Source organism: Zonotrichia albicollis, chromosome 1, assembly GCF_047830755.1.
Source record: "Zonotrichia albicollis isolate bZonAlb1 chromosome 1, bZonAlb1.hap1, whole genome shotgun sequence".
In the NCBI taxonomy this organism is placed as follows: Eukaryota; Metazoa; Chordata; class Aves; order Passeriformes; family Passerellidae; genus Zonotrichia; species Zonotrichia albicollis.
In genome coordinates this window covers 16,159,460-16,180,930 of record NC_133819.1, presented here as the reverse complement: position 1 = coordinate 16,180,930, position 21,471 = coordinate 16,159,460, and the positions used below count along the sequence as shown (strand labels likewise).

Below are 21,471 nucleotides of genomic sequence, written 5' to 3'. Positions count from 1 at the left end.
CTGCCAGGGAGAAATGCATCCTATAGGTGAAACAAACTGCTATTTTATAAGGTTAGAGATGTGGAGTGTTATTTCTATTCCAGGTTAACAGACTTACATGATTTTCTGTTGGAAATTTTCAGTGGCTGAACCTGCACTTCTGGTCTTCTTAATGCAAATCTCCTATAAAATGGGAGGTGGTGGGGAAAAGACACAAGCTCCTCAGTTTTCACTGCAAATTTGGGATTAATAAACACTTAATATCATAAGACTATTTCAAAATATACAGAAGATTTTTTAAGAAATTAACTTAAAACAATGCAATCTATTCACAATCTAAAAAAAATTAAATCTTCCCTAAATTTTTTGTAAGCTCTCCAAAACCTGCTGCAGTTCTTATTCCTGCATAGTTCATCAGTGTGAATGCAGATACTGATGTGCTATTTTCCATATGTTTTTTCTTTCAGTCTGGATCAGTGTAATCCTATCAGTTTTTGTCATTATTAATTCTAGCCAGAGAAATAAGGAAGTCCAGAGTATGTCAGCAACATGTTTCCAAGTTAGTTGTCCTGCTGCAAATGCACATTCATTGTACCCATGTAATCTATGAGCACTACACATGCCAACTATGCTAACTTAACAACTCACCAATAAGTCTCTTCTCTTACTGCAAAAATAATGGAATTATGCTTCTCAGCAGCTCACCTCTCCTGGAAATGCTTTGAAGGGATCAAGCCTGCTCTGGGATTGGCATCACCTTCATGTTTGGCTTGCCACCAGGTTGCATCATCCTGGCTCATGATCTGAAGGATATCTCCTTTTCTGAAAGCAAGTCCAGCTTCTTTACAAGGAATTGCTTTATCTTCATTAGGATCATAGTCAAATAAGGCTCTGATAAACATCTGGAACGAACAGTGTTTGATCTTTAGAATCAAATATTAAATACAATCCAAAGGTATCTTCCTCTTCTGTTTCTACTGTTCAAAACCACTGAACTAAATAATGTAGATATTTACTGCTGCAAAACATCCTTATGGATGTCTAGCATTGGAAGTTCATATGGGAATGTTCAACTCATTGCTTCTGCAGCTGCAGACTCAGTGGAGCAACGGCTCAGTGACTCAAGGCAAGCAGGACTTGGCAGGTGCCCAGTGTGCCCATATGAGGAACAGAGGAGAAGACACTGTTAAACCAAGATGCCATCAAATGTCTTCTACCTATGAATGATGGAAGGAGTACTTGGAACCAAGCCAGTCCTTGCAGAAGGTGGAAGATTACCTGTCAACTATACAGCTGAGAGTTCAGGCTCAAGAACCATGTTACAGCCACTCATAAATTCAGCACCTGTGTATTGAACTGTACAGTGTGCTGTCATGTACAGTACCATCACATTACAAAAGTTGAGTCCACAGGTATAAATCACTTTATTGGTTCTGTCATCCAAACAAAAAATACATATCCTCAGCATAACAGTTACTGCCATGGCTTCTGAAATAGTCTTGCTTACCTTGCCTTCCTTCACTGGCATTTCTTCCTTCACACTGGGTATAATTTTAAATGTAATGGCTCCTTGAGACTGAGCCTGGTGAACAATTGAAAAGTAAATGCACTCAGAATTAAGCTAATATTTCAAAGAAATCTTAGAAGATAAAGAAATTCAAATTAATTTAAAAGAATATATAATGAGTCTATCGTCTCCCAAGCATGATCTCTGGAGTCTGACAGTTTCACTTTCCTAAACTTTGTATAACAAAACTTAAAATACTTGGGTTTATTTGCTTCTTGGGGCGGGGGGGGGGGGGGCAGATGGACTGTTAAAAACTGTGACCTGCATGGTTCAGAGGTCCCATTTCTGTACTGAAGGCAGGAGAAAATGCTACAGCTTAAATGTATGCATATTAGAAGCAACTGCAGGACTCCTGGCACAGTTTGGACATCCCTGGAAAAATCAAACTAACATTTCATTTTTCAGAAAAAAAATTATAGAAAAATTCGAACAGGCTTGTGCCATATTTATCATACAGAGCTATTAGGCGTGGGATTTATTCGCTTGGCAACTTTAAGAAAGTAGAAAAGCAAAACATATTTGAATAGACGACATGTACTCAATGGAAAAAAAGCCCTGCGCTATAAATCTTAAAACAAGTTAGCCATCAGCAACCACCTCATCCATTCATCTTTCCCTATATCCCACTTAAAGTGTGTCTGGCTGCATTTTACTTATTAAACACAGTATATTCCCACTGCCTCAGTGACATTTTGCTATTGAAGGAAGTGCTAATCAGTTGGAGGCTCTGCTACTATTGCATGCAGCCGACAAGTTTCATAAAACCAGCAGAGTGAGCAGGCAGCCAACGATTTCAGCAAAATGGAAACAGGCCTGTCCAGTACCAAGTGAGACATTCTTCCGCCGCGCGTCTGCGATCCCAGGCTCACTGCTTGACAGGCAGCAGCCAGGGGCTCACTGCACCGCCATAGGACTGGAATCAATAACTCTGTTACTTCTGAAACAAGCTCTAACTAGCTTTTGATGTTTATATGGTACCTCAAGAAGGAAAACGGGGAAATTGTTCACACCTTTTCTAGCGGTGTTATGTTTCTAGACATTTTAAATTATTAATTTTTGAAGGAAACTATGGTTCTGTAGGGAACGTGAAACCATAAAGCAAGAATGAATATCAGCAGTTCAGCACCTGAATGATCTTGGTTCCTGAACCAAAACTGTGAGACAGCTGCTCAATTCAGCACAACAGCAAGGTATTTATGTATATAGAAAACCCTGCAGCATGAACAATGGAGCTATCATGACCCTCATCAATGTCTTTGATGTAAAAATATGAAATATTTCTAAAAAATCCAAATTACTTAATTTGCAATGGTGTTTCAATAATTAGAAATCAGGCTGGCTTTAGAGACTGTGCAGTTTATAAGAATGTAGACAGAATAATATATATGGCTATATACTGTAAATCAATGTCATATAAAATCTTCATATACCAGTTCTACAGTCTGTCTAGTACCTGAATTATTAATTAATTCTCACATGGAGTGACAATGGGTTATTAATGAGTTATTAGCGAATACATTTAAAATAGTCCAAATTCAACACATCATGGTGGGCCTTAAAAACTATAGATTATGAACTGAAGTCTGCAACATTCTGGAACATACTTATGGCAATATTACTGTCTTTAACTCTTCACAAGTAATCTATAATTGTATGGAAAATCACTCTATGAGAAATTACAGATTTGTAAATGATGGCACAGGAAAAAAAGCCATTATAGTAGAATACATTTTTTTTCCAAGAAATATAGTAGAAATCGTAAGTCTCATTACTTTTCCTTTACTCTCCTAAATTAATTTTAAAATGTTTGGTATTTACCAAAATATGTATTATTTCTTCAGGCTTTTTATCATCTACAGGAATCCCATTGACTTCCCTCAGTTCATCACCAACATGAATAAGCCCTACAGAATAAAAAGAGAAGTTGTGAAACTGTAGCTAGGTATTACAAAAAAACTGCCATTAACATTCAGCTTGTTTCTCCCTTGTTCATATATGCTAATCTCCAATTTTCATACACTTTAAGCTGTAAGATAAAAACAGGAATAAATGGTGAATATAACAGCTACTGTCCTCTCAGACAAATTTGATAAGGTGGTTGGTTAACTCACCTCCCTGTCTTCCTCCTAAAAATTAATACCACCTTCTCTACAACTTTTCCAGACTTTCATGCAGATGTCTGAAAAATATCTATGCCAATTCTTTTTCTACTCTTTCTACTCTACTACTTTCCTACTGCTACAGGTACAAGTAATGCAAAGAGCACTAAGGCTGGGAATGCTAATTTGTGGCACAAATGTTTGCTAATCTTATCTGTCTGTCTATCTATCTATCTATCTATCTATCTATCTATCTATCTATCTATCTATCTATCTATTTTTATCTAGATTTACTCCATTACTGCATCTAAGGGCGAAACACAGCTGTCCTAAATTTTCTTCAGTGAAAAGAGACACCCTAATGCATGATTCAGGACTTCTTGCTTAAGTTTTTGCAGACACTGAGCATCCCAAGCTAAACAAGGATGTGCTGTAATTTTGAGAACTACCAGCTGAAATGCCAAATGGATGTTCTAATATTTAATAATGTCAGCACCTCAAGTTCCCCCATCAGCAGGCTGGCATATGTCATCATGGAATGATTCCTGCAGTGTCTGACACAGGGACAGGAGTAGGACTTTATGATCTTGATGGGTCCCTTGTAACTCAGCATATTCTATGCTTTATAAACAGATGCCATCAATTGGAAACAAGTCATGATATATATACACACATATATACATATATATAAACCCCTCTGTATGCACTAACTCAAAGATACCGTGCTGCAACTGCATTGGGGAAAAAAATCAGCATACTTTCAGCAGTATTGAAATATCACTTTGTAAAACTGTTAAGAGCCTAAATATTTCTGTTTGTGATAGTGATGTATTTAATTTCTACAAAATATGTTATTTTATCTCATCTTGTTCTGAGCTTTTGAACGGCTAATGCCAAACTGCAACACCTTACCACTTCTATCTGCTGCTCCTCCACGCATTATCCTGGCCACCACAATTGCACCAGTATGTTCATCCCTTTTAATAGTAGCTCCCTTGGGTAAAAAAAAAGAAGAAAAAAGAAAGTTATTTGGTTTATTTCAGCACAATTTTAATATACTACACTAAAAACATTTGCTACATCAAAATGCAAAAAGCTGATGTATTAATATGTGATTAAACCAGAAATGATACTTGCTTATGAAAAGAATATACAAAATATGTTGCTCTATTTCTGTCCTCTTAAAATGGGTCTTCTTTTTCAATCAGAAGTAACTCATGCATTCTGTGAATACACAGGTTTAAAGAAAAAAGGACAATGATGGGAAAAGTTTGCTTTTCAATTAAATGGCAACTGCAACATAGCTTACTTGAGACTGCTACTAAAACTGAACTAAACTACTGCTTCAAATTGATAATTTCAAATTGATAAATTGTTGTTCCTACATTAAAATAGGCCATACTACATACTTCAGGTACAGAAGGTATATCATTGTTCATAATTGTTGCACTTTATGCTCAGAACTCACTATGTACCTTTTTCCTTTACAGTGTTATCAATAAACAAACACACATTTGAGAAGTGCCCTGAATGTTGGGGCTCACCTCGAACACTCACAGGACAGAAATGCATGGGAAGGGACATTTTCTGAGTTAATCAGGCCTGTTTTCGTACATTACACACAGACAGCACAGGGCACTGAGGTGAAACGACACAGTGTAGTTAAATTTCCAAAGAACAGCTGTCCAGATGAGAAAAATGCCTTTGTTACAAGAACTGTGAGGGTGAACTGCAAAGAGGCACAAGGTGATGGGGAAGCAGCAGGCAGCAGCAGTGCCAAGTGAGAAGGGACACGGGGCTGCAGAGCTGCTGCCTCAGCTGCAGTGCCAGCCCTTTCAGGCAGAACTGGGGGAGCCAGGGAGGAAATGCTGGCCCTGTTCTGGGAGACAGAACTACAATGGGGATTTTAACTAGGTAAGTCATACTGCATAATCAGCCCCATAAACGTTACTTGATCCAGTATTTTTAAAAAACAACAGGGGAAAAAAAACCTCATGCCTCGTCCATCAAGTTTTTAACTGCACATGGTTACCTTCCCATATTAATCTAATTAGTTACCTGCAATAGCTCTTTGTTAATCAACAGAGATATTAAGGACTCTGTCAAGCAAGTCAACTCTCTGAAAATTTCCATATTTGCAATTATTGAATGAACAGTATTACTTCACCTCTGAGTGCCAAGTGTATTCTGCCATCACTGGTTAATATTTCCTTCCATCAAAGAAGTGTTGTGCTTGGAGTAAGGTACATAAGTACTCTTTAAGGAAGTTCTTTGAATAATTTAAAAGCTTTTATAGCTACATTGCTATATCTGTTTATTCTAAACATGAACATCATATTTATCACTACTTCAATTTTTAAGTGCTTCATGAACATAAAGCTGAAAATGGTACAAACAAGAGAGTTGGGATTTTCCTACCGTTAGCAATTTCACTGACTATAAATCAACTTGCTTCCCTCTACCTCTAAGATGGAAATACAGCACAAGTCACAAAGACAAAAAATGGGAGACTAATTTATATTTTATATGCAAGTTGCATTTATTGCAAATAGAGCAAAATTAAAACAGTCACCATTCACTTTGGCTGAAACTTCAACAGCAGCCAGCACTCCAAAGCAAAACTTATGTGCTATGTTTGTGCATTTCATTTACATTCTAAATTTATTAGTACGAAATTCTATCTATAAGTAAACTAATTCTGCAATTTGCCAGCCTTATTCTTATGTATTGTTTATTTGCAATTATATCAGCATGCACTTGTTTGCATTACAGTTTCAAATAAGTCTGAGAGTTTCAAAAAACCAGATTTAGCTGCAGCTAATCTCACTTAAATAACTCATTACTAGACTTCTGTGCAAAAAGAATTGCATACCATTAGGAAAATATCAAATAGCCTTAAGCCCCCTAACTTATATCTCAGTATTAAGTTCTGACCTTGCATCAACAGCTACTAATCTGAAGTTTATAATACCTGGAATGTTTTACCTATTTTAAAGTAAAAAGTATTTTGCTGGGGTTCTTTTCTGAATACATCCATCAAAAAGAAAAAGAGCAGCATTAGGATGCTAGAGGCAAATCTAAATATGGGACATTTCCACTACACTGTCCATACAAAATAGGCTCTCCTAATTAATCCAGGAAAAAGCCTTCATCAGAAAGGCTGTATGCCTTTTACCTAGAAGTAAACACCATGAAATGCCACCAAATTCAAAAGGCAAGCAAGGACTGGCAGGCCTTCCCTGTGATCACCCCTTATCCCAGCCCCATGCTGATGTCTGGAAAGTGGTAGTTCACTTTGCCAGGCTTTTTAGACTGATAATAGAAAAAAACTTGTGTGCAATCAAAGATCACACTACTGACCCAGACAGCATCTGGAAGTAACAATAAGGCTCTTGTCCAAGTGGAACAGTCACTTCATGCTCCATGTGATTATCACTACTGGCACAAAATGAATTTTCCTAGCACAGATTAACTGATCTGAAAGATGGCCCCACAAAGATAACAGGTAAAGTGGAATTTTCATACAAAGGACAAAAACAAGTTCAAAATGACAGGAAAATTATTTAACTCAAGTTAGCTCACTGTCAGTATCTCCTCTGTGGCAAACCCAAAGTGCATGGGCAGGTCCATGGAAAACACTACTTGAGTTAATGTATTTGTACCTTTAGTACACAATTTTAAAAGGAGGTTCTATAAATCCCACTTTCATTCCAATTTAGAACTCTTAAATCATCAAATACAAGTGAATTTCTTCGTGAAAACCTGAAGAGCTGATTTTCTGAAAAAGCAGCTTCTCTTGTACTGCTGCCAGCCCTGCTTAAACTATGAGGTATATATAATCTGGCAAGAAATTCTCCTTATAAGATGTTCAGCTCCAGTACTTTCAGTTACATGTGCAGTGCAGCTCCTCATTTAGGGCTTTAAAAATGGAAGAAGGTTAGAATGGACCTTGAAAGCTGGAAAATATTTTCGGTATTGTGAGCCAAAAGTGTAAGTTACCCTAAACGAGACACATACAGATGTAATAGCATAGCTCAGTTTAAAATACTTCTAAAGGGAAAAATAAGGAGTTTGGGAGCCATATGGTGATCAGACTGAGAAAATGCTTAAAGGTATACCATACAAAAGCACTAAAAATAATAAAAGCTCATTCAGCAAGGCTCTTCCACTGTTTTTTAGTTGCTTTTCCCCCCTCCCCCCCATTTTTAATGTAGTATCACTCATGGGTAAGGACTGCTCAGGGCTTCACAGATGTGAGCTTTATTATTTCATCCATTTATCTGCTGGTTCCAGAATATAAACATTTTAAGTCTTTATTTTTTAAAGAAAGAAAAACTAGCCTGTAAAATAAATTACTAATAAGAGAATTTGAAACATCAGTAATAGTGTTGCATACCTCTCCATTGAACAAAAGCACATGCAGATGATAAATGCAAATAAATATTCCAATAAGCCTTAGTTTAATTCATTCTCTATTGAAAGTGCTAATACAAGTATCAGTTTCCTACTTTACAGTGAGTAGCTATTTAAAAGTTAACGTACACTTATATGTAGACTATACAGACTAAAGCTAACCCTACATCCAAATCCCACCAAAATCCCACCAAAAAACCAGCTAGGTTCATCCACTTTTGTGAACTGAGCTACAGGGACTAAGAGTGTGAGGTGGATGAAAGCTGTTGCATCTGCATGGACAGAAGGCATAAATGACTTCTTTAAATCACCAAAATTAATATCACCAAATTCAGCTGTGGAAATGAGGTACATAGTTAAATTAAGTTGTCCAGGCTACTTCTGTAGCTCTGGAGACTGAATCATCCTTTCATTAAGTCAAGAATTTTAAACAGATGGATGGCATGGGTCATTTTCAGGAGCTGCCTCTTTTTCTCTTGACTATAGACATGGCATGGCATAGAGATAAGTCATCAAATGACCAGATCTATGTGAAATGAATTTTTGTGACAAAGAAACAACCATCTTAATGTGAAGAAGCATCCTATTCAGAGTACTAGCTGTAACAAACCTGGGGTACTACATCTGGAAGCTGGCAGTAGTAGGAGGCCAGGTGCTGAACCGCTGGTAGTGTGGTTACTCATCTTGGATATCAGGAATGCTAACTAGGAACAGGGCTGTGGCTGAAAAAGCCCTGGAGAGGTAGGCAGAAGTAAACACTCTCCAAGCTCTCTGATAAAAAGCCCAGTCACAGACAGGTGAATTCCGGATTGTCTCTGAAAAGAGATGTTTCTACCTCTCTTTATGTAAGGTTCAGTGTGGTGGTTTGACCAGGAAGAACTGGAAATTCTGGGATGCTGTGGTCAAACCAATGGGTGCTCGGATTTTGATATTGGCACCTGGTGTAGCCAGTGGGGTTTGGACACACCTCCGAGAACACACAGGGGTTAAAAGCAGAGCTTCGGCTCTGGGAGGCTCTCTTGGGACTTCCAGGGAAAGAGGTCGGGTCTCCCTCCCCCGTTAGGCCTGGGCCTGGACAGAGATGGGGGGTGAGGAGGCCCTTGAGGATGGAAGGGTGGAGGAGCCCCAGGAGACATCGGGCAGCCATTCCCCCCACAGGAGAGAGAGAGGGAGAGACAACGAATGTGACAGCAGCCGGCCCAGGAGGAGAAGGAAGGGGGGGGAGTGCAGCGAGGAGGTGACCGGCCGGAGCAGCAGCGAGTGTGGGAGTGCCGGGGCTCTGGGACAGGCAGAGACTGAAATTTTTAACCCCTTTCTTTCATGATTGGGACCTTGCAAAAATGCTGATCCTTCTCGGAGCTGAATAAGAAGAGATATAAGAGATGAGATAACAAGGACCTGGCCCGAGGGAAGTGGAGAAGACTGGCTGAGTGGAGAGAGAGATGATTGGAGTGGCCTTTTGGCTGGACTTTTCTTGTGTGGCCATGGACTGAACCAGTTTTATTCCTGTGACACAGAGACTGCATTTAGGGAGAGGCAGTGCCTCAGAACCAGGAGGGTTCATTGTGGGGACCCCTCGGCCCCAGGGGCTGGGACAAAATGGGGGGGACAGATGTCCCAAAGCAGAGACTGTGCCTTTTTGGAGTGAGACAAGGCATCCTTAAAAGACAGCCCTAGAAGCAGCTCTGGTCCATGCACAGTGGTGAGAGCACTGGGCATGGAAGGAAGATGTCACCATGGCAAAAGGACTGTCTGGGCGGTGCTGAGTGACATGGAAGCACACGAGGTTTCAGTGTGTTTCCAGGGGAAGCCTATGGTGCAAGAAGGACTCCTCTCCTCTTCATGAAGTGAAGTTTGAGTATTCTAAAGGGTAATGCCAGACTGGGCAGTTGGTGATTTGGGGGAATGTATCGGATTGGGAAATTTTGGTGGTGGGGAGGAGGAAAGTGCTTTTTGTAAGGTTTTCAGTTTTTTCCCTATTTTCTTGTAGTTTAGGTAATAAAGTTTTCTTTATTTCTAAGCTGGAGCCTGCTTTGCTTATTCCTGGTCACATCTCACAGCAGACACCAGGGAGAGGGTATTCTCATGGGGGCACTGGCTCTGTGCCAGGGCCAAACCATGACATTCAGAGATGTTCCAAAATCCTTAGTTAGAACAAAACATCCTAACACAATTTCACCTTGCTCGAGGGAGACACTGCTGGAATGGCATTTGCTAACAGAGCATTAAAAAGACCCCAAACCTAATATTGTGGAAGGATTAACAAAAAGTTTAAAACACTTCTCTCAAAAAACTGGGGGAAAGTTCAGCACTGACTTCTGAATTGATGAAATCTGGCAAACAGAAGGCCCTCCTACAAACCATGTGTTTCTCTCTCTTGAAATGATTACTCCTGGGAACTCAGGCTTCATCAATATATGATTAACCCCAGCTAAGAACTTTGGTGAGGGGCTTAACTCAGAGAAAAGCACGAACAGGAGCATGAGAGGAAACGTGGTGCAGTTTTATATAAAAATGGTCACTAGGTATCTTCCAAAGAAGTTAAGAGAGTGCCTAATTGCTTCACAGTGAGTACTGCTGAAAGTAATCCAAAGGAAATGCAATTCAGAATGTCAAGGGTTTGCAACTGATGTAAAGCTTGTGGCTTTGCAGGGAAACAATCTCTACTGCTTGGGTACAAATAGAATATTAGTCTGTGTCTCGAATGGAAGAAAAGTTCAAAGAGCTCCATATCTTCAAGTCAAGAAATGAAACAATCTCTATCCCAGTAAAAATCTTGTATAGTATCTCCAATCTCAAACTCAATTGCTTCTAAAAGTAGAATCCTGATACAATGTTGCAAGTGGAAGTCAGGACTTTTTGACTGGAGAATGAATCCATTAACAGAACAAGCAGAGATTCTTTGATCTCTTCTAAGAATATCCAAGATTTCAGAGCAAGTTCTGAAGGAAAAGCCATTAAAAATATATGGAAATAAATAATAAATGAAATTACAATTAGTTTAGTAAACATAGGTCATGGTTATCTTCCTTTAGTAAAATAACTTTGGGAAGCATAAACACAGAAGATCTAATATAATAGTATAAGCCTGTCTTCAGTTATTCTGCCATGCTGTATTTCAGTAAGACCCATAAGGGGAAAAAAATCTAGAGAAGACAAAGACAAAAATAATAGGTTTGTTATGTATTGTGCTGATGGTGTCATAGTAAGTCACTATAAATCTGACACAAAGAAATTAATGTTTGACATGAATACGAATGATGTTAAAACTGATTGACAGTGTATTGTGGAAGAGGACTGTTCTCTATTCTTTGAATTCTTCTTGGAGAACAAGTAACAGGACTCACCGTAAGTTCTTCTCTAACAAAAATAAAACATCAAGACAGGCTCAGGATCTGGAAAGATCACAAATACAGTTTTCCTACACAGATAAAGTAAAACCTTAGAAATACTGGAGATTCCACATATCCAGTTACTCTGCTCCAGTTCTGGACTCCCCAAATAATGGACTACTGTTAATTCTTAGTCTAAACCTCCCAGGGCTGCACCTTGTGACCAGTGCCCTGTGTTTTAGCATCTTTCACTGCTGAGGAGTTTTTCTTTATTGTCCTTGTGACAATGAAGTACTTTAATGCTTCAATTAGATTCTACCCTTTGCCTCTTCCTAATAAAAGGTCTACAACACATTCTATTGTAAGGCTGTTTTCACATTGGCAAATAAACAAAACTGTCTTAAACTAAAGAAATTAGTTTGCTCACATGTTTTCTATTTTCCATGGCTGCTGTCATGTCTAGTAAAAGGTGTAAAACCCCTTCTCTATTACCTCTGTAATACAAGCGTTGTTAACACCAACAGTCTTGTTAACTTAAATTCACAAGTGTAGATTTAAGACAGTGTACAGGTTTTGGCTGGGATAGGGGTAATTTCCTTCATGGTAGCTCCTATGGTGTTTTGTTTAAATTTGTCATGAAAACAGTGTTGATAATACATGGATAATTTAACTATTGCTGAGCAGCGCTTACACACTGTCAAGGCTTTTCTGCTCACCACCCCACAAGTGAGGAGGACGGGGGTGCACAAGGAGCTGGGAGAGGACACAACTGGGACAGCCAACCCCACCTGAACAGAGGGACGTCCTCCACCATGTGCTGTCATGCTCAGCAAGAAAACCGAGGGAAGAAAAAGGAAGGGGAATGTGTGGAATGATGGTTTTAGTCCTTCCAAGAAACAATTACAAGTGATGGAGCCTTGCTGTCCTGGGGATGGCTGAACACCTGCCTGCCCAGGGAAGTGGTGAATGAATTCCTTATTTCTCTTTCCTTGCACTTCCACTTTACCTCTTGAACTGTCTGTCTCAACCCACGAGTTTCCTCATGTTCATCCTTCCAATTCTCTCCCCCATCCCACTGGGACAATGAGTGAGTGGCTGTGTGGGGCTGAGCTGCTTAAACAGACACACAGGTATCTGGAAGAGCTCCGAGTCCCACCGGAACGAGGAGGCAAGGCTGGAATTTGAGGAACAGTCCAAGGATAACCTTCGGCTTAAGCAAGTGGTTTCTTTAGGAGAGCTTAAAATCTAAAAGGCCAATATACAGTGTATATTTTTCATAGAAGTTTTCAGAAAATATCTGAGTTATGTTTTACAAGTTACTATTATCCAATCCATTTTGAAATACTATTAACTTATGGTGTTGAACTCCTAAGTCTTAGTAAAAAATCATGTTTGTAATATGAAACTATGTAAGTTAAGATTTTATTAAGCTTTTTCTGACAAATCATAAAAAAAGGTGTTACAATTAACACTAAAAATAGGCTCCTCAATTAGACTTCATTTCATACTGTATGTTCAAATCTCCACATACCTCTCAGAAGGAATAATATTTCTGATACTAAATCCTAAAGCAAACTTGTTTTCTTTCTCAAATAATGTCTTTGATTAAAAAATACAAAAAGCTTAAAGCTGTCATTCAAATATTTGAGGGAAAAATATTTAGTATGTTAAAACAAAATAAGAAATTTCCATATGGTCAAACTTGTTATTATGCCCATGAGCACCTACAGTCAGTCAATAAGAAAACTCATTTCTTGTTTATTGATGCCAGAAATCCATCAAGAATTAGAATGATAGTTAGATATTTACTGTGGGACAAAATACCCCTGTATGTCTAGCAGAAGCAGCAGCCTCCCACTGTTGTCTCAAGTACAGAATGACAACCTTCTCAAAGTAAGTTTGCAGGTATTTCTCCAGGATTGCTGTCCATTAAAACAAATATTCAATATAACATAAAACAAACCTCTTACTGGTTTGCAGGATAAAAAGAACATAGTTAAATTTTATACAAGATGACTCCCACTCTACAGCAAATAAAAAGAACCAAATCAGTAAAGCATTTTAATATTCTTGTAATACAACCTAGGTTTAGTCCTTTCATTTTTCCAGATATCCCCATGAAGATATTAACTTTCTAGTATTCATAATGCAAAGTAAAACAACAGACATTTTAAATTTGCCCAGATTTCAATTCAAGTATTTTAAAATATGTTTTCATGCTTTCTTTTCAGTGTATTGAAAGGTCATGTTTTTTTACATGAATGCTAACAGGCACAGTTCACAACACAGGTCAAGATTTCTTTGGGGATTCATTCTCTGTCTCACATTTTAAGCTAAGTTCATGATTTGAATTCAAGATAAAAGACAAATATATATTTGATCTAAATGTTCAGACTGGCTGACATATATAATGCTTAAACACCATGATGATCACTCATTGATGATGATTATTCACTTCATATGCTTTACTAATAAAGACTGTGAATGGAAGTCACAAGTGTATTACTTTATGTTATGAATAATCATGTGTAATGTCTGTCTATCCATGTTTCAAGTTAACATCCCCCACTCACATTCATAATCTGAGCGCCTCCCACCCTGCATGCAAACACAAAACCCCAAACCAAAAGACAGGGTTACCTACCAACGGTTCCCGGTTTTTGACAAGCCTAATTATTTTAACTGAATCTTCTTCTTCATCAATATCATCAGGCATGGGGGGCAAGACAGGATCATAGTTCTTCTGAGCAACAGTATCATGTACAGACAGCAAAGCCTGGAAATATTATTGGTCAACATATTATTATTTGGCATCTGAAAAGTTTAGGGAAGGGAAAGCAGAGGATATTATTCATACCCCGAATTTACTACTGCAAGTAGATTGAATATAATTCTTATATACAATTTTACTTCATTTCAAACTGATGAAAGAACTCCATAAAGAATATGTTTCCATATATGGAATGTATGCAACTAGTAAATTGTGGGTGGAGAACTGTGCCTTCATACACACAAAAAACCACCACGTGCTTTGCATGCTAGCTTGAAATAAAAACTATGAACAAGGGAAAACCTTAGTAAGTAAATAATTATAATTGCAATAAGTAAAAAATTTATTTGATACAGTAGACAGTCCTATGAAACAAACAAAATAAGCACTTTCCAAGATTTCTGTTCAAGCACAAGATGTATAACATGAAGCTGTTGCCCAACCATTCTCTTTACAGGAGCTCTGAAAGCTTACCTCCTTACTGGATTCCTTTCATGTGAGTCTCAAATTGTCTTAGGAATTTTTAATTTATTATGGAATTCATAACTGAGACTGAGGAACATACTACTGAAGCAATTTGGTTTATGTAGGTGCTTATCAACCACATGTTGCCTGTCTTTCTTGCTTCTTTTCCTTCTCTATTGCTTCTCCAGTTCAAGCACAGCTCATATTTTTCAAAGAAATGTCTAACAAAGACTGACAAAAGGTTTCATCTTAAAAATAAAATAATTTATGAATATTCCTTTCAGGAAATAAGAATCCCAAAAGGCAAAGGAAATGAGAAAGCTCATTCTCCTAAGGCTCGAAAAAAAAATCTCAGTGATAACACAAAATACACAGTTTTTTCTAGATACAGAACTCCTGACACTCTTTTCTACTTCAAAAAGTCTCCATTATTTGTAATACCCTGTACATTGGTGAAAAATGGTTAAGTAATACTTTAGCTTTTGTAGTGAAAACTGTACATTGTACAACAAATAACAGCAACAGCCAGATGTATAATCCTATCTACTGCTTTGTTGCTTCTGTTTTCAAGTAGTTTTCTCTCAATATGTGACTATTTAACATCCTTTCTTATTAAAGGACAGAAAATGGTGACATTTCTCTGATGCCAGTTTCCTTGCTACTTAGTCATTGGTGGCCAGTAATTGACTGAGTACACAAATGACCAGAAACTCTAATGTTCTCAAGGATAATACAACTGTTTTTAAAAAACATGACACTTCCATTATACTGTTTCAGGGTTTTTCTTTTCCTGAATGGAGGAAACTTTTAACAACAAAAAGTAATTTCCAGAAAATGCTACAAGCTACCACGTCAAAAGCTAAAGGCAAAGAGACCATATGGTAATCTTCAAATTCTGAAATGTAAATTTAAACTTAGGGCTTCAACAAAACAAACACACAGGAAGATCATGCCTGCTTTGTGATAAATACTATTGCTTTACTAATCTTTATGCACATTGTACGATTTCATTAAAACACTTCAACACACTAATTACTTCTGGTTTTCTTCCCAATACAGTTATGAATTTATACTACTTACCATCAGAAATTACCATCTCCCTCCAACGAATGACCAGTTTTACTTTAGATCTGAGCTAAAAACCTCAGGCTAACAATTATGGATCCTCCTGGAAATGTTTATTGTGATGCATTACATTTGTAAAAGCCATGCAGTCACATGCAGTCCTCTAAGATGTATATGAAATATCAAAGATACACTAAAACAAAAGTAGTGTTTGCTTTTACTTCAGGCTACTTAAAGTTAAGACTCCTTAAACTAGTCTTCTGCAATTACATTTTCCACATAAAGCTAGGGCACATTCATGGACTGGTTCAATTTAATGAGGTTCTATACTCCAGTTTAAAAACAATCAGGCAGATAGAGAAAACAGATGAAAATAATATAAAATACCATTTCCAGAGTAAAAGGCAGACACTTAAAACATGTTTAAAAGAACCTACCCTTGACAATGAAACTTGCAAAACCAATTCTGTCCCCTTCTACACTGAATTAGGCCACTAGTGTTATTAAGACACTTCCCTGCTCTGACTGCTAGATCAGGATCCTGGACACTGCACACAGAACAACGATGCATCTCAAGTACTACAAACCAATACCAATCAGTGCCTGGTATTTATGATACTTTTCTTCACTTCAACTTCACAACAACTAGAACTTATCAACCCATTCCTTTCTTCTCCCAAAAAACATATTAAACTACAATGTATTACAGTTAGCCATGTAGTATCTTTTCCTCAAACTCCAGCACTACTTTATCTCAGTGCAAAGATACATATTTCAGATAAGAGCAGGAATGAGAGCAGAAACAATGTGTCTTTTCTCAGTCAAGCTTTCAGAAGAGCTTCTGTAATCACAAACTTGTTTATGATGTACACTGAACATGCTAAGATTTCTTTCCTTGTCTTCTATTGCTGCTTCTTTTCACACACTACTGTGTCCACTGTAGTGCTCTGAAATAGTCAGAGCAACTGAAGAGTCGAATAGTCAGTCAGTTGCTCTGAAATATCAGCACAGACTTTGGGCAACAGCTAATTTGCAAAGAAAACTTAAAAAAGCCATTTTGATTTCACTTAATGTGTCCAACTATAGGTGATCAGTCTGTCCTCATGAGCACTTCTGTATATTTTGAACACAAGAATAAGCTGCTGTATGCACAGATCTTCAGCAGAATCTCTGCACTATTCAATTAGCATAGTATAAAAAATGATGTATCAGACTAGATGTGTATAGAGAATATTGGGGATTTACTTAAAAATAAACAAATTGCAAGTGCCAAGAAACAAAACTTGAATCATAAGATGAACAAGACTTACCCAGAATAATTGTGCAGCAAATGCACAATGTAAAGATAGAAATGTTCTCTTTTTGTATATAAGAAGTGAAGAGCTGATTCATGTCCATGATACTAATTTTTTAACTCTCACAGGAAACTGCAAGAAGTGCATACAAATTCGGAGTTTTTAAAATGCTTTTGTTTTGTTTTCAAATACACAACTCTTCAGAACTATGAACACAGAATCTGAGATTTGGGTCATGTATATTTAAGCACCTCTGGAGAAAAAGATTTTATTTCAGCTCAAAGTTCTATGCTTATGATTCACTAATGTAAACATGGTCCATATTTAGAACTTGAAAGAAGGTATGATTCAAACTCCTGCACTACCTAAACATAAATATTGATGTTCAGCTAAATTCTTAGACATGATCTAGCTGGAAATGAATACTTTCATCGGACCTCTGAAATGTCTAATAACTAGTGCTATATTTTTCATATTAAAACTATCACTGATCATTTCACAGTTTATAAATTGAAATCTTACACTATCAACTTACATGAAGAAAACCTGACACTGGAAACGTTGTAAGTTCTTTTTCTTAAACAGTTCTGAAACTCTAAATGTTTATTTAAATTGAGAATGTTATTAATGAAAACAGTTCTACACTTTGAAAAATATGTATCACTTAACTAGACTAATTACATTTTTGCTCTTATAAAACAATGATAAATTTCATATTATTTTTTGCTTCTTTTTATATTTTGAGATCTACAGGAGTAAAAAAACACCAGTAGCTCCTGATTCATGAACACAGCTTCTTATGTTTTTTAATCCTCACTATTAAAATAAAATCTCCATCTAAGCTTTATTTTTCATAGATGCTTTCTGTTCAGTAGTCTAGAAAAGCATTTTAGAAAATGGTGAGTTAAAGAAGTGAAACAGAATGGATGAAGAAACAGAACCAGCCTCTTAATAGTAGTTGGAAAAAGTCATTACTAGAAATTTAAATAGTGAATAGTCATCAACAGAAACTTTGTAGCGACTCAAACCAACCCTTACGAGAGCCAACAGCTGCACCAAGAGAGTGGCACAGCCAAGGCAGTGGAGCACATCACTGCCCTGGCAGCAGCGTCAGCAAAATGGAACAAAATGGCCCATGACTGCGCTGTCCCAGTGCACAGCCTGCACCATTAGCAGCAGCCACGTTCTCTGGCAGTTCAGCTTCAACTCCAGCAGGTGAGACACAGACATTTTCCCACCTCTTTGCTTTGCCACGGTGCCAGTAACTGCCACTGAGGCTGGCACAGGGAAGTTTCACTTGACAAGAAAAGTAACTTTATCAGCAACCACAGCAATGTGCCCCTGAACTCACCTGGCAGAGCTCATGCTCCAGAGAGCTCCAGCCATATTATGCTTTCCTTTGAGATAAGGTTACAGAAGAAACAAAAAAGGATGAAAATGTTGGTGGAGAAAATTATTCAAGACTGGTAAGATTAATTAATGAGTAACTTGCATAAAATTAGAATAATGTGAGTAATGTCATCCAGCAACAGATACCAAAGAAGAAAAGCTGAAAAGAGCTGGGAGAAGACTGAAACGCCGAAGGAAAGACCATCAAGAGCATCAGAATGGAAGGAGAAGCACAGAAGTCATAAAAGCCAAATGTGCAAGAATTTACAAAACAGTAGAATAAACCTGGAGAAAGCTGAATCACTCTGGTGATGCATACAGACTCTAGCCACTGTGTGGTAAAGCAGCCATCAGAAATCAACAGCACATGACAATCTCTTCACCACCAACTCTGTCTGCTAAGAGACTGTGTGCAACCCCAACCCCAATACAAGATAAGGCAGGTGAGGACAGGCATCTCAATCAGCAGATAAGAGCAATCACATTAGCTGAACACTCCATCTCAGCTAAAGCATGAAGTATAATCCAGAAGCAGAAGCAAGCAGTAAAACTACAGGCAGGAGGAACTCAGTTGTGCTTCTGAAGTAGCCAGAGGATGGCAAGAGTAAGAGGTAAAAATATTTTTTACAAGCTACAGTAAACACATATCAAGTAGAGGAAGTAGTATTATTCTCTCGGATGCTGCACTAATCCAATCACTTTCCAAGAGAAATCTGTGATTTTCTGTTCTGTACAAAATTCCCAAGTTAAATATATAGAGTACATAATGTTAAAGAACTTCCAGTTAAATCAATTTTCTTTTGCTACTGAGGATCACTCACACTATTCAATCAACATAAGCAAAAACCTTTGACAGGGACAGTAAGAAAAATTAAATATGGTCCTTTAACTTAAGCATAATTTTATGTTCATAATCAGGAACCAATGGGTGTACTAAGTAAGAGATAAAAAATCTGGGCTAATTTACTTCCTTCCATCCTGCAAATGATATCTTTTCCTATATATCCTTTATAAACATATACAGAAATTATACATTGTATGAGAAGACAGCAGATATGTACAAAACAGAAAATAACATTCCACACTTGCAAGTGCATCTGCATGCTTGCATCTGTACTTAAACTAAAACTGCCCTCTACTTTAAGCTGTTCCAGCTGGCAATTAAATCCCTTTCTCTTCCAATCTTTTTGCAGCTGGGTCACAGCAGTGGTTCAAAATAATAACAACACACACTGTGTATATGTGCGGTTTTGAGTTCTTAATATCTATGGTAGACTAATGATCTTAGCACAGCAACATCTCAGCTGGATCGATATTCAGTATATATTACTGTTTCCTCTTTACTACAGTGGACTTTATTCATGACTATGTGAACTGTCTCTCACAAAAGGGTAATTTCCTTGCCTGAAAATGCTATTTCTTGATTTCAGATTCACCATTCTGAACTGATGGGCTTACCTGCAGCTGGTAGCCAGACGGCAACAGCCAACAGAAAAATGAACTTTCTGCATCTTCAGACCCCCGCTTCCTCTGGCTCAGTGTTCACAGCCCCTGGAGAAGCTTCCCAAATCAAACTGTTCTCAGTGTTCACAGAAACACACACTCCATCCATCCGTGTCATCTGGTAAAGGTGTTAATACCCTTCCAGATGACAGCCCTATGTTTTCCCTCAGTTGTGGATAACAGTGAAAAAAGCTCTGATTTTAAATCAATAGTAAAGAATATGAACAGTCTGTTTTACATTCGCAACATGATTCATGTAGCTCAAGTGTCCTTGAAGCTCTAAGCCCTGTTTAAGGAACTTCCAAGAGTACAAATAGATGGCTGTCAGAGTGGAAAATGCCAAGACAGCAGCACTGTTTCAATATCTTGGCAATCCTTAATCGATTCCTTTTTAGAAAAAGTGGCATCTTCCCAAGAATATTAAGTGTCTACAGTGGTAGCATGTACCTTTTCTTGGTTTAAAACCATCCAAAGGCACCCCAAAGAAATCAGATGAAAACATCAAAGAAAGTAAAAGCTGAGAATGCAGTTGCCTTTTCTAAAAAAGACAATGACTCTAGGAATGACTCAGCCTTTATTTGACATTGGCATTATGTCTAAAGTCCTCAAAAGAAAAAAATATATTGATCCAAAAGGTTAAAAGAATCTGAATAAACCTAATTCCTCCAGAAAATAACAATATGTATTGATCTATGATAAGGAGGTCTTAAATTCAGTACAGAGCACTCCTACTATTTGGAAACCTAAAGAAAAATAAAGTAGAAAAGAGGAGACTGTTGAACAGAGAGTCCAAACACAATATGGTCCAACAAATGCAACAGAAAAAGACCACTGAAGGAAAAAGCAGCATAAAAAGATGACATCTAAAAAAAGGGACTATTTGCTTTATATTGTGTAGTTTCTCCAATTCACTAGTTCATTTTCAGTAGATGAATGGAATTACTACTTGAAAGGGATGTGATTTTATCTGTCATGACTTTTTCCTCCTCCTAAATTACCGGCCTTAGCAATGTTGCCAACTGTTATGTTCTGTATCTGAACGCTGTAGTTACATGCATGTGATTCAACGTTCTTAGGTGGGTGAGAGTTGGTTCCCTCATGTCGGAAAGTTTGTATACATAACCAAAGAATTTCCTTGATTTACTTTTCAGATTTTATATTTTCTGCTGCCAACCTGCCTGGCCTCACTTTTGTTTATGTTATCTATCACTTTGTTTATTACATGTTGGCTGCCAGTGAGCATTCTCATATCCATACGTCTAAGATGGACAGAAGCTCTGCACTGGACATGAGCCGAGTTATCATCAGATGGACCTGAGAGCATTTCCAGAGTAACATGATGGTTGTTACTTAAATATATTCATGCACTATATTCATTCACCTCCCTTGTATCATTTCGTCTCAATGCTTCTATTATGTTGTGCATTGTTACATGTCAGTTCCTACAACAATAAGAGTGTGCCCCAACTGGTGTCTGATTTTCTCTGCCTGACAGATGTGAAAAATCAAGGCTTTTCTTGCTGTTTTTAAAAGGAATATTTCACCATTATATATTTTTTACTTACTCCATGCAAGTAACATTCCAAAAATAAAC

General features: G+C 37.6%; 1 protein-coding gene across 6 annotated transcripts in view; it reads right to left on the bottom strand.

The window, feature by feature from the left end:
* The window catches only part of MPP7 (MAGUK p55 scaffold protein 7), a 147,415-nt gene that overhangs the window by 32,639 nt on the left and 93,305 nt on the right, over window positions 1-21,471 (bottom strand). For all 6 annotated transcript variants that reach the window (XM_026796033.2, XM_026796029.2, XM_014270280.3 and 3 more), the window contains 6 exons: window positions 14,035-14,166; window positions 4,558-4,639; window positions 3,365-3,450; window positions 1,487-1,561; window positions 685-881; window positions 98-162 (listed from right to left, as the gene is read on the bottom strand). In XM_026796033.2, the coding sequence (XP_026651834.2) occupies window positions 98-162; window positions 685-881; window positions 1,487-1,561; window positions 3,365-3,450; window positions 4,558-4,639; window positions 14,035-14,166 (637 nt within the window). The remainder of the gene's footprint in view (window positions 1-97; window positions 163-684; window positions 882-1,486; window positions 1,562-3,364; window positions 3,451-4,557; window positions 4,640-14,034; window positions 14,167-21,471) is intronic.